Below are 13,963 nucleotides of genomic sequence, written 5' to 3' on the forward strand. Positions count from 1 at the left end.
TATATTAATGGGTTTTGATGTTTTAGATCCATATCAGCCAACACAGTGGACACTTATGCACCATCCCATACACTGACATTCATACCATTACTGTAACTTTGCTGTTCTTGATAAACCTGATCTGCACTAACATGTTTAAGTGTAAATCAATTTTTATTTGTTAGACAAGAAGGTTTTTTTTTTTTTTTGCATATTATCTCCATGAAGTGAGTAATTACTAGCATTAGAATATGTTAAAATGTGAGAAGACATCAGATTAGCAGCATTAAAAATGTTTTTATTTCATTGTTTTCATATCACTTTCTGATATTGGGTTTTAAACACATTTCTTTACTTCAAAAATTAAATGGATGGATATTTTTTTAACTCCATAGAAAAAAAAACTCGATCACATTGTTTATTTCATCCCTAAGGAGGAATAAAAACACTGAAGAAAAAAATATTGACTAAGGTTCTCACAATTAATGCATGAAAGGGTTAAACACATTTAATTCCCATGTTTAAATGCAGATACAGTTTTATATATAGCTTTATATATTTATTTATTGATTTATTAACCTTTATTGAAGCAACACCAAGTGACAAAGAGATTTATGTACTGTATTATACAATATAGACATTTACATTACATCATCATAATGTGAGGGAAGGGGGGGGTTAAGATATATGGCATGTAATATACAAAAGAAACAAAATGTCAGTCAGTAATAAGAATCAATGTCCTGTCTTGGTTATATATGGTTTTATGACAGTTTACCATTGACAGACTTTCACCAGGTTCAGAATAGTTCCTCCTCCAAACACTTCTGCTGAAACTTGCATTTTCCTATTTTTCCGACATTTGCTAATATTCCCTCCACTCTTTCGCCACAGCATGAGCACGTTTACAGCACACTGCATTCCAAGCATCCGGTGTTATGAATTTGTGTATCAACCATAAACAACAGACAATTAAAGGGTTCTACCTATCAATCATCACACTGTACTTCCGATCAAAATTATTATAAATGGTTATATAATCAAAATAAATTGTGAATAAATATGCTGTTTTTCTCCAATGAAGTGTATTTCATTTTTTAATGCCTCGGACATTGAATTGAAAGCTTTTTAATACCATTTAAAGCCTTATTTTTCACAAAATCTATCTAATGACTTCTAATTCTTTTTAATGACCTGCAGAAAGCCTGTGTACACTACACTAAACTGAAAGCTTTGTCGGAATACTGTTTATTCCTATTTTTATAGCTAGGGGACATTGTGCAAACACAACAGTCTCTGTAAAACACTGAACTAGATAAAAGTATTGAAAACAAACATCTGCATTTCAGAATATCATATTTACCACAGATGTATGACATAGTTAACAATGAAATTCTGGGTGTGTTCCTGTTTTGGTGGAAAAGCATTCATAACGTTTGCGACAACCATCTGATGAATGACTGTTTTCCTCTTTCACACCCAATTTGGGTCCGTGCAAACCTGCCTTAAATTAAAAAACCTTCCCAGTGAATGAACTGACATAGAGGAACTATGTAAATGACTTCCCCTTTCACACCTCTCATGGAATAAATTAAGTTTACTCCACTAAGAAAAAAAAAAGTATGCAGTGTTAAACTTATGAATAGTGCATTTCTTCCACATGTGGGATTTCAGTTTGTGCGCTGTAAACGTGAAGGGAAAGCTAAAATAACAGCTTTTACTACAACCTCTGCAGAGACAGTAAGCCTAACTATTTGCTCTGCGCTAACAGCCAGATTTTTACTGGGTCACAGAGTCAACAGTATCTTCACAGAGATCCCATCACAAAGCCAGAAACTTCCTTTCCACTCACTGCAACACAAAACAGCTATTCACAAAGAGATGGGTGAGAGAAGGAGGAGGAGGAGGGGGGAGGGCGAGGGAGACGCAAATAGAAACTTTGGGCATTTAACCAGACAAAAAGCTGTTAGAGAGAGAGAAGAGGGAAGAAATAGACCATGGTCATCAAAGTAGGCTTCATTAGAACAACAGAACACAACTGTGCGACTGTTAATGAAACTTTTCTTCCAGTAAAATGCAGACAGGAAGACCAACCACAGCGACTCTAAATACTACAAGTAGTATGTTGAGTATCTGTAGAAGCAGAGCTAGAGGATAATAGAAAGTGAAAAAAAAAAGAAAATTCTATACATTACTAGTTGCTTTTCCATTGACCCTCCAATTGCACTAATAAAACGACAATTTCCCCCAAAATCTTGGTTTTTTGATTAAAAGTTTTCACACTAGCAAGAGGTGGTTTTTCAGGCTTGGCACAATTTGTATATCACGCAAAACTGCAATGGAAAGACCTTTTTCTGCAACGAGAGTCACGTGAATTAAAAAAAAAAAAAAAGGATGTTGACAGATGTTACAACAAGTGAAGAAGAAGAGTTTTAAAAGAAACATGGTGCGGTATGTGTGGGCACACCAGGAAACCCAATCATTTTTTAATTTTTGTAGAGGGGTAATATATAATAATAATCAATATATCTGTAAATCAACACGATATTTACATTCATTGCCATGTTTATGGAATGACTTCGAGTCATCTCGCGATAATAAATAAATAAATCATCGCATTTGTGATTTAATAGAAAAACTGACATTATGTGCTTCTGTTTTTTCGACATTTAGTAAATATTGGTAAAGTTTTGTGCATATCTCTGATGGACAAAGGACTACTGTACATAAATGATTTTATCTCATCTATAACTGGGTGTAAAATTCATCTATATGTAAATGTTTGTTTTATATGCAGATAATACTAAATACAGAACTGCGCAAAAGTCTTGAGCCAGCTTTATGTTTATTGGTTTAGTAAAGTTCTAATGACCACACATATGCCTTTCTCAGTCTCTGTATTCAGACTCAATCTGATATATGTAACGTACAGCTGTCCTCAAAATTGTTTGTACCCCTGCCATTTTTTGTGATTTTTTTGTTTTTGTGATGAAATGAATGAGTTTGGTCATGCTTGTTTGTGATTTATATGTGATACACAAGTGAGGGAATAACAAATGATACTTGAAGAAATACTTTTACTTCAGGAGAATTTTATTAATGGATTTCCAAGAACTGCCATGTTCTAAATTATTTATACCCTAGGTTTACTAAGTTCAATGTCTTCTCTTAATAGTCAGTAGAGTAGCCTTTGTTCTTGATGATGGTGAGGGAATAACAACAATTGATAGATGACTAACTGGAAGAAAACTCCAAGGCGCTCTCTTTAAGCATAAAAAGGCCTTTATTTCCACGGCATGGTCATACACAGACCTTAAAAAACACTTCTATGCATTTCAGCTTCAAGCTTTCATCATGATGAAGGCATGATGAAGGCTTCTTCCAGTTTGTCATCTACTTTATGAATCCCTTTTTCCGAAGAGCACCTCAAACGAATTCTTTTTTGGTCCTAGAAGCATGAATTTTTGAACAACAAATGATACTTGAACAAATACTTTATTTCAGGAGTATTTTATTAATAAATTTCCGAAAAATGCCATGTTCAAAATTATTCATTCCCTAGGTTTACCAAGTCCAATGTCTTTCCTTAATAGTCAATAGAGTAGCCATGATGATTCCTGTAAGTGTCCACAGACTCTCTTATGTCTCCTGTGGAATGGTGGTCCACTCTTCCTGGGCCAAAGCCTCCAGCTGGGTCCTGTTGGATGGTCTCCTACCCGTTCACTCTGGTCTTCAGCTCCCTTCACAGATTCTCTAGATGATTTAAGTCAGGACTTCGACTGGGCCATGTCCTTGAACCCCTACTGCACTACCCTGGCGGTATGCTGGAGGTCATTGTCCTGCTGGGACATCCAATTAGGACCAATCTGGAGTGACGAGTAGGAGACCGTCCAATCGGACCCAGCTGGAGGCTTTGGCCAAGGAAGAGTGGACCATTGTGAATTATATGCTGAAACTGGATGGTCCCATCTTCCTTTAAAGCGGGGTAAAAACTGGATCTTATTTAGTTATAAAGCACTTACTAGTCACTAGTTACTAATTTGCTAATAAGGGCAACAATAAAACCTGCTCAACTAATTTGGGTGGCTTCAATGATCATGGAAAACCTAGGTTTCTTCATTGTGCAGCTCAAGACTCTATCATTTGTATGTTTATGGAAATTCATATTTTTAATTTCACCATATCCTACTATATAATACACATTCTGTGTCCCATTGATGTTGCAGCACAGGAGGGTGTTTGTACGGATTTTCCGCAGCCTTCACAGGCCCGATCCCCGCCAAACTCGACAAATGAATAGAAACATTACCTGACTATCTACTAGGCACAATTTTATGTAAATTTTTTAAATGCTGTAAGGTATGCTGGGCGATTTTAGCCTCTCTCTACTTTGAATTCTTCATCCCTGCCGCCATACTCCATTTTCGGAAGTGGTTATGCTGCCGTTCATGAAATTTCTACTGCTAGCAGACGATGCTACAGTGTGAAGGCTGCAGTTCACTACCGCTGTATGAATTTAATCATGCTTGACAGGCCAAACAAATACATGCTCTTCCCTTCATGCCTCACATGTTGGCTAAAATTATTACCTGCACAATGAATGATTAAATGGTAGTTTACAAATGGATAGTGGTGGCAGACAAGTTCTACTTATTATGCTATCGTACAATGGCACCATGGTACAATGCCGCTAGTTTTACTAATAATCACCTGTTTTACCTATATTGTCATGGGTTTTAAATGTTTGATCTTTATTTTGTGTGTTTTGCCTTTATCACTACTGATCCAATTTCCCATGTTCTGTTCTGAGTGTCAAAACACTCAAATTTTTTCTGTTGTTTCCAGAATTGACAGTTATCACCATTACTATTTTCATGTTTTCATTTAACCTGCAAATGAAGCCTTCACCTCAAAATATTCCTAGATTAAACAAATAAAGACGACTTTCCATCAATTACAATCTTTTCTAAGAGAAGGGTGTGTTCCATTTTGCCAAACAGTACCACGCTTAATTTCCTCTCTCTACAATATTCGTTGAGGGTTCTTCCTGTCATTATGGACCTATAGTGCAATTTAGCTGACGATTTATTATTATTAGGATTAGGGTTTCCATAGCCCGGAGTTGGATTTCAAACATGTTGTTAATGAAGACCACAATCTTTGCCAGACTTGCTAACTACCACTCCTGCATGACAGCTGGTTCTACATAATCCCAAAATGTGATTCTTGGCTTAACATCACATTAAATTAATCACCTGCTACAGAGAACGTGCTTTGACCTTTTGCCACATTATGAGTCAACTTATTTTTGCGATTCTCAGAAGGTGGAAAAATCAAAACCATCTTCAACTGCCCATAAAAATAAAACTAAAAAGCACCTCTGGCTACCCTTGCTTGGCATTTTTTTTTCTTTTCGACAGCAGGTTCTTGCACATCATACATCAGGCCTGACCAGTCACTCCATCCATCTTTGGGGCTCATATAAACAGGAACCACTCAGTCGTGTTGACAGTGGAAGAAGGGCTCTGTATACATCTGTCAGGCTACAGTGCTCCACTCTGCCACTAATGTTTAGATCTTCCCAGCAACGGATGGACAAGCAAAGACATAGGAGGCCCATTTCCCACAACTACTAAATGTACATCTTTAAGTATTATCCAAATATCGCAGCAATATGAGAAGCATTTACTCAACAGTCAATTGAATCTCATAGACGTGTTTTATGTGATGATACAGATTACATGATTGTGGCCCTCATAGTCATTTCCCTTTATAAAACACCACTGAAAAATGCTTGTCAGTCAACTGAGATTATGGCATCATCCAATTAAGCAACATCTCCTATTTCTGCATATTTACATGTATTTTTCTCCTGTATTTTGCATCACTCTTTTGCAGCAGAGTAAATAATAGACACTCAGAAACTTCAGAACAACACCAAAGCCAACAATCCACTGTCCTTTTCATTCAATAATCATAAAATTATAAAGCAAATAGGGATGTAACGATTACCGGTATAACGATAAACCGCGGTAAAATTCCCGACGGTTAGTATTACCGTTTAAATTCTAATTATCATGGAAACCACGTTTGATTACCGGACTTTCAACTCAAACATGACATGGAAAATGGTCAAACAATGGCCATAAGGTCCCATCTTTAATGCACATTTGTATGTTTGATGTTTACATGCTAATATTTGGATGTTTCTGCCAACAGAAAGTACATTTGGGCTATTATTTTGTTTGTCTTTTTTTCAAAATACAACTTGGTTAAATTATTTCAGTGTGTGTTGAAGTACTTTTTGAATGTTTTGAGCACATTTCAAAAATACAGTGATAATAATGATAACCGTGATAATTTTGGTCACAATAACCGTGATATGAAATTTTCTTATTGTTACATCCCTAAAAGCAAATCATGAGGTATTTTTTCCATAGGGGGGAGATTTAAAACCTGGAATCAAAAGCTAAATTGTAGTATCAATTCTATGATGACACCTAGTGTTTAAGACTGTTTTTGGTAAAACTGTGGAGATCTTCTGGGATTTGGATACTTTAACTTTAGTTTTGGTGATGGTCACCCATTGGATTCTCAACTGCCATTCTAAAGACAGTAGTTTGCAATTTATCTGTCACTATGTTGAGTTTTTTGGAGCTGGAAGTGTCCGTATTTGGACAAATGGGGTGTGATTGTGATGAGTGAGCTAATGCTAAACGCTAGCTTCCTCATAAGGTAATACTCTGCCAAACTTCATTACAGACCAAAAGCTCTGTGTCTGCTGTATCCAGTATTATCGACAGTATCCACAGATTAAAAGTGGATGGTTCAAGTGTTCTAGTGATATGCTGTAAAATGAAGATCATGTAGAGAGATACTTTTTTTTTTGTACTGTTTTGAAAAATATCGTTAGCAGTGGGGACAAGGCATGAATGAGGAGAGAAAAAAATTCCAAGATACAGAAAATTACAATGTTATTACTATCTCAATCTTAGGTAAAGCTGTAAACTTCATCAAGCACTGTGTAACATACTCATTTTAGTCTTATTAGTGGAACCTATTAAACAAAATTACAGTGGAGCTGTCTGCCAGGAAAAAAAACAGGAACCGCAAAGTCCAACTTGGCCGGTCAGCAAAGATTTTTTGTACCCTAAGATTAAATTAACAGGGGAAAAACTGTAATACACGACCAACAGATCACTATAAAAATGGATAAGCCCAAATTTGAAGTCAACCCCAGCAGGCATTAGTGGTTTTACAACTTTAAGATACCTCTCCCTTTGTTTAATTTTGGAGCTGAGGTCCTTGCCCCTTGGTTTTTCTGTTTCTGTTATTTGTGTTGCACCTTCAACATCTTGTCAAAATGTGGTGGTGTGTGGGTAAGACCTTAAAGATCATCCAAGAGGTCATTTGATTGTTATGAAACCGACTGTTTGACCAAATAGGAGTTTATTCAGGGCAATGAGCCACTTCACCGGTTGGATTGCAGTCAAACAGAACAGCCTCCAGTTTCCCTGAGAAAACCCCAAGGCTGTGATGTGTTTCCACCCAAAGTTTGGAATCTTCCCCCATTAAGTTGGATCATCTCCTTTCTGTCATTTTGTCCCAATGATTACTGTAAGTCAATCAATCAATCAATCAAAGTTTATTTATATAGCACTTTACAACAACATGATGAAGTGACTAACACATAAGTGACTGTTAATCTGTTTTATCTGTTTATCTGTTTTATCTATTTATCTGTTTTTTGGTTTTTCTTTTGTCTCATGCCTATCTTTTTCATTGCTTCCCTGCTGTAATGCTTTTAATGTTTTATGTAAAGCACTTTGGATTGTCTTGTACATGAAATGTGCTATATAAATAAACCTGCCTTGCCTTAATGTGGCAACAAACGTCTGACTGAAAAATCCGTTTTGGGTTGTTTTCACATTCATTCCTTTAAGCTCAGGTTCAGTTTTCCTGCCATTCCCTCTATGCTGCATAGCTCAGTCTGACTCATTCTCTTGCAGCTATTCTCCTGCAATCAGACCCATAACAGAAGCTCAAAAAGTTAAATGGATGAGATGCTGTTGACGTTGATACAGGCTTTTAAAACATATGGGGGCTGAAGATATGATTGAAGGTAAAAGAAGAGACTTAAGGGGTAGACATAACATCTCCAATAGGAGAGATGGGTAAAATATAGGACCTACGAAGGAAGAAAGCAATGGGATGGAAGTGAGGAGATAGCTCGAACCACTTCTTTTTAACACAAAGTAATCCACCTCAGACATCTTTTCACCTCCCGCATCCACCATGTCTTACCAAACTCCTTTTGTCCTTTTTAAAAAAAGTAAAATGGACAAGAAGAGGAGAGATGATAGAAGGACCACAATGCAGTCTTGATACAATTACTCCATTTCAATCAGCTCTCCCCCCTCTTTCCTTCCCCTTCATTCATCATTCTCTCCCTCTCAATTATCCATCACCCATCACCCCCCTCCCCCCTCCCCCCTCCCCCCCTCCCCTCTGTAGCTGCTTGTTTAGACTGGCCTGAGACAAATGGGAGTGAATGAATACACTGGGAGCGTGGGGGTCAAGGAGGGCTGAGTGTGAGGGACAGGGTGAGGGGAGGCGTGGGGGGTTGGGGGGGTAACTTGAACTCACCGTGACTGGCTTGTAAGGAAAAATAAAACCCTGCCGATGATGACGTTTTATGAATGGCCGTCATTATGAATGGTTTGTAGAGAGAAGAGCAGGCTGGGATGTCTGGAAAGAATAGACACTGAGGTGGGGAGGGGGATGGGGGGGTAGTAACAGGATGTTGGAAGTTCTCCAGAAAAAGGAAGAGGGTGAGATCACTGAACTTCAAGCAATGCTGGATGAAGGGTGGGGTACGCTTCAATCATAGTTTGTCGTCCGCAGACTGTTGAGAAAGACGCTCAAATCCCGTGAGCCTTTCACGACTTGACATCTTCATCATCTTTGAATCCGTTGGCTGTTTTTGTCAGATTGTTTTCAAATGTCAGCCACTATTGTCTGAAGCACACAGAAGCATTTCTTTCAGAGTGTGTGGAGCTCTTTGTCATTACTACAGAAGATTTTTTTTCACAAAATGTTATGGTAAGTAGTAGGGTTGTCAATATACAGACAAACGCAGTATGTAATGAGGTGACGTCATTAAAACAGCACCAAACCAAGGACAAGGGCTTGGAAATGGTATAAACAGTATAATTAGATATTTCTGTTTGTCTAACCCAGCTCTTTGTATGAAGGTGAATGGAAATGAAATGTCATATCATGCAAAGCTATTGTGCTTAGCTCCCCTGAATTAGATCAGTAGATATTGTGACAGTGTGACAGGACCAGTAGGTGGGCAAGCAGGTAAGTCCATCATATTTGACTTGTCTGTGTGCTTTTTATGTATTTGTTTTATGTATGGAAGTCTGTCTGTAACTATTTAATGTACTGCTGCCTGTCTTGGCCAGGACACTCTTGAAAAAGAGATTCTTATTCTCAATGAGGTTTTCCTGGTTAAATAAAGGTAAAATAAAAAATAAAATAAAATAAAAAAATATTTGTGACATTGTACCTACCAAGGTGATAATAGTTTGGGATTTTTGATTAGTTTTATTTAGTTTTGACTTTTTTTTCTCTAATTCAGTTGTTTGTTTCTTTTTTCACTTAAGTTTTTAGCACTTAAGTTTTAAGCAGTACGTTTTATCCAAGTGCAATACGGGTACTGAACACACTGCAATGACAATGCCTCACAAAGGACATATATTTAACATATATCATAGTGTTCAGCCAGGGTCAGAGTGCAATATATACTTAGTTCTGCTGTTCTCTTGGTTGGTGACATGCCTGTTTTTATACTGTATATATATCTACACTTCTTTTCTTCTTTAAACTTTTGCACTATGCACCACCAGAGAGTTGTCTCTTATAATTTCGTTGTACATATGTATGATGACAATAAAGGCATTCTATTCTATTCTATTCTATTCTATTCTATTCTATTCTATTCTATTCGATTTGATTCTATTCTTTTCTATTTATTGAAATTTTACAAACATAATCATTTTCATTCATTCATTCATTCATTTTCTGAACCCGCTTTATCCTCACTAGGGTCACGGGGGTCGCTTGGAGCCTATCCCAGCTACATAGGGTCGAAGGCGGGGTACACCCTGGACAAGTCGCCAGTTCATCGCAGGGCTGACATATAGAGACAAACAATCACTCTCACATTCACACCTATGGGCAATTTAGATTAACCAATTAACCTATCAGTGCATGTCTTTGGATGGTGGGAGGAAGCCGGAGCACCCGGAGAGAACCCACGCAGACACGGGGAGAACATGCAAACTCCACACAGAAAGGTCCCACTCCCCGTCGACTGGTGTTGGAATCGAACCCAGGACCTTCTTGCTGTGAGGCACGAGTGCTATCCACTGCACCACCGTGTCGCCCAACACATAATCAGCAAAAAAAAAAAAAAAAAAGCAAACAAACAAACCTTGCTTGGATACACTACACGACATTGCACTCACATTATTCAGTCTTTCCACCATTCCGGGTTCTGTAATCAATCCATTTATTCCATTCATTTATCCATTTTTGTTTCTTGTATTCGCAGTTTGTGAGTTTTTCTCCATTGCTAATTCAGTTGGTGTATGTTGTATAGTGCCGACAGCTAAAATTGCTCGAGTAAAATAAATCAATTTCATATCAATCTGACACTGATAAAGATGAAAACGAAGGGAATTTTATCCATAATTTTTATACGTTTTAGTTATTTCTGTAAGCACACAATACAGTTTCAGTTAGTTATTGTTTTTTCTTTTGATTATAGCTTTGATTTATTTCAGTTTCAACTATAGTTTTCATCATTTCGTTAGCGAGAATAACCTTCGTACCAACTGAATTTCATGTAGAGAGGGTTAGTTTAGTTTTTGTGCTTTTATGGTCCCACTTGCACATTATTCAAACACTGCTCAACAACTCCATTCTAGTCGACGAATGATGGACAGAGAATGACAGGTGAGTGAGAAACAGACTGATGTCCTGTCCTCATTAATGCTATTTTTAACTACGTCTGAGTCACTTATCCACTTGTAAATGGTGTTTGAAGTCTCAAAACTGAATGAAGAGATTAGAAAATGATCCTGTCAGACTCCAGTTAAGATATCTACTGTTGTTATGTTTGATGACTATAAACCTGAAACACTAAATATAGGTCATATAGTCCTATAGGTGTGTAAACCAGTGAATGACCTGCAGTAGATCAGTAGCAGCACAAACACATTTTGGAGAGAGACCAGATATGACGTGTACTGGTGTTGTGGCAAGATCTACATGATATGAAAACATATACTTTGTCACCCCAAACTATTTTGAGCCACTGCTGCTAAACCTCATGACAAACTAAAGCATCTGTGTCTGCTGCATCCAATACCATCTGCAGTGTCCAAAATTTTAACAATAAGAAAAACATCCCTATTAGAGTGGACAGGGTGTGAATGAGAAGAGCATGGTGAGAAATAATGGCATGAAATAGAAAAGAAAAATGTTATTTCCTGATTCTACCACGGAGGGTATCTAAAAACACACACTAATGTTCTACAGTTAATACACAGCCAAAACACAAATTTCTTTAATTTTGTTTTTCGTCTCTCAAACAGATCTGTGCAGTAAAACAGAAAATCATAGAGAGAGACAACTGTAGGTGCTTTGTTTTTGTACTGTTCCAGCCACTTTTAAAAAAGATAAAGTTATATAACCCATTACGACCCAGCGTTACTTTTATGGCAGCTCCCAAATGAAACTTTCTCTCTATATAATTTTTCTTAAGTCATTTAACAGAATTTATTTAGAATATTATCCTCTGTATTTTGTATTTTTTCACTATAAATCAGGTATTTTCCTGTAATCAATTTACTGATCATGTAGATGTTCATTAAAGCACAGATTAAAATTGAGGGGTATTATATCTGAAACAGAGAAAACTGCAGAAAAAGTGACTTGTTCAGTAAAATCTGTTATTAACTGAAAATAACCCAAGTGTCTCCATCCATTGTCATTGATCCAACTCCATGGGTTTTACTGGTGAATCACTGTTGTAGAAGATGACGGTGTTTGCAAGGTAACTATGGAGCCTCTGAATGTCCAAATGGGTCATATCTGATGACTATGAAAAGATGACAAACTGCACTTTGCACCAATTATTTATAGGTATTGATAGAATTAGGGATTAAACATTTTAGATTGGTAGATGATTTTTGTCAGTGATGGATGTTTGGGTTTTCATGGGATAATGCGGCAATAAAAAGTTTAATTTAAATTGCTAAAAAGAAAACAGTCAAACTAGTGATTTTCCTCCAATTCGTCCATTTTTTGATATGGGCTTTTAAAACAAAGTGTGACAAACTTCTGCAGCATCTGCATTTTGTGTATTGTGTGGACGAGTCCCAGGAGGAACCTGGTACTGACTTTACAATGTGTGTTGGACTGAAAACTGGGAGGGATGAAAGGAAAGTGGTACAATATTCCAGGAAATTCAAGTCCATGTGTGCAAAGAATGCTACAGATACTTTCACTCAGCGAGCAGAAGGAAAACATCACAAAGCAGGTGATGGCAACAGAACAAACGGAACAGCGGGGCCAACCGGACTCTGCCAGTTTAATCCATTTACTTGTTAATGAAACGCAGATAAATGTATGTGGTGAGGACACACAAGTTTTATAGAGTAATCTTGTGTAATATGCGTGCACAAACTGGAGCATGGACACATGTGTATGGTCAGAAAAATGAGGATGAGACCGGAAAATATAAAGACAACACTCATTTTTATAAAAACTGATGCAATTTCATCTGGAAGTAAAGTAAGGACATAATAAAAGAGTGGGCTGTGTCCTGTTCAGAAGGATGATAAAAACATATTCTACCTGAGTAAAACTGCAGACAAAAGTTCAAAGTCAAGCAAAGTGCATTTGATCTGAAGCCATAAAAAAAGTGTTTTAAAATCAAAGACAGAAAAACCCAAAGAGACAGACAGACAGAAAGAAGAAGGTAAAGAGAAGAAAGAACAGGACGGACTCAAACACAGCTCATTATTTCTACCTTAAATCTATCTCCTCTCCTTAAATTTACACAAGATGAAAGATTCTGTAACTTATTAATTAAAAAACTGTGTTTCCATGGAAACTGCCGTTCGCAACCCACAGTTAGACTGATGTGTTCTAAAATTTTAAATGGTAAAAAGGTGAGAACTAATTGCACATATTTTGGCTCTTTATCTGTCCCCTTTTGTGTGTGAATGCGTCGCTAACAAACCTGAGTTCAGGTCTCGTCCGGGGTTGAAGGCTCGGCTGTTGACGGTTGGAGAAAGTCTGTCGCAGCAGATGGTCTTGGACACGTTGGTATTGAAGTTTCCATCAAACCTAAACACACAAACAAGCAGCATTTGAGAATTTGAAGACCGTTTCTGGATCTATTTGTTGGTGCAGCCGCTCTGGTTTCTGTATAAACAATGAAAGTTTTTCAAGCAAAAGTAAACTCGCAGGTTTTCACGTACCTCAGCCTTAATACTAATGATCATATTAATGTCAAATTACACCAAACATCTGTTGAAACTTACAGACCGGCTTGTTTGATTTGAGCTAATTTGCACCACTGGCCATCATCTGTTAACCAGACCTCATGTTAAAGCAGGAGTTATGGATACTGCATAATATTTTCCATGGAAAGCTGCTTGAATTCTGCTTTTTTTCCCCTAACAAAGCTAATATCCAGTTCCTTGAATACATCTGAAAGTGATTCCCTGTAGGAAAAACTCCTCGCTTAATTCAATGATTAAAATCATGTGTCACAAAAGCCCAAGCTAAAACTGCCAGTCTCTGTTAAACCTGATGGATTTTATTACTTTTTTGTTATTGTCTTCAAAAATAAAACCTGGTTATTCTTATGGACAGCTCATATCATAATTTAGGCTTTCCACAAACT

The 13,963-nt window shown here is 37.2% G+C and overlaps 1 protein-coding gene across 1 annotated transcript in view; it reads right to left on the minus strand.

Annotated features, from left to right (window-relative positions):
* The window catches only part of cachd1 (cache domain containing 1), a 198,844-nt gene that overhangs the window by 82,162 nt on the left and 102,719 nt on the right, over positions 1-13,963 (minus strand). The window contains exon 4 of the mRNA XM_030133018.1: positions 13,295-13,401. Within this exon, the coding sequence (XP_029988878.1) occupies positions 13,295-13,401 (107 nt within the window). The remainder of the gene's footprint in view (positions 1-13,294; positions 13,402-13,963) is intronic.

Source organism: Sphaeramia orbicularis, chromosome 4, assembly GCF_902148855.1.
Source record: "Sphaeramia orbicularis chromosome 4, fSphaOr1.1, whole genome shotgun sequence".
Classification (NCBI taxonomy): Eukaryota; Metazoa; Chordata; class Actinopteri; order Kurtiformes; family Apogonidae; genus Sphaeramia; species Sphaeramia orbicularis.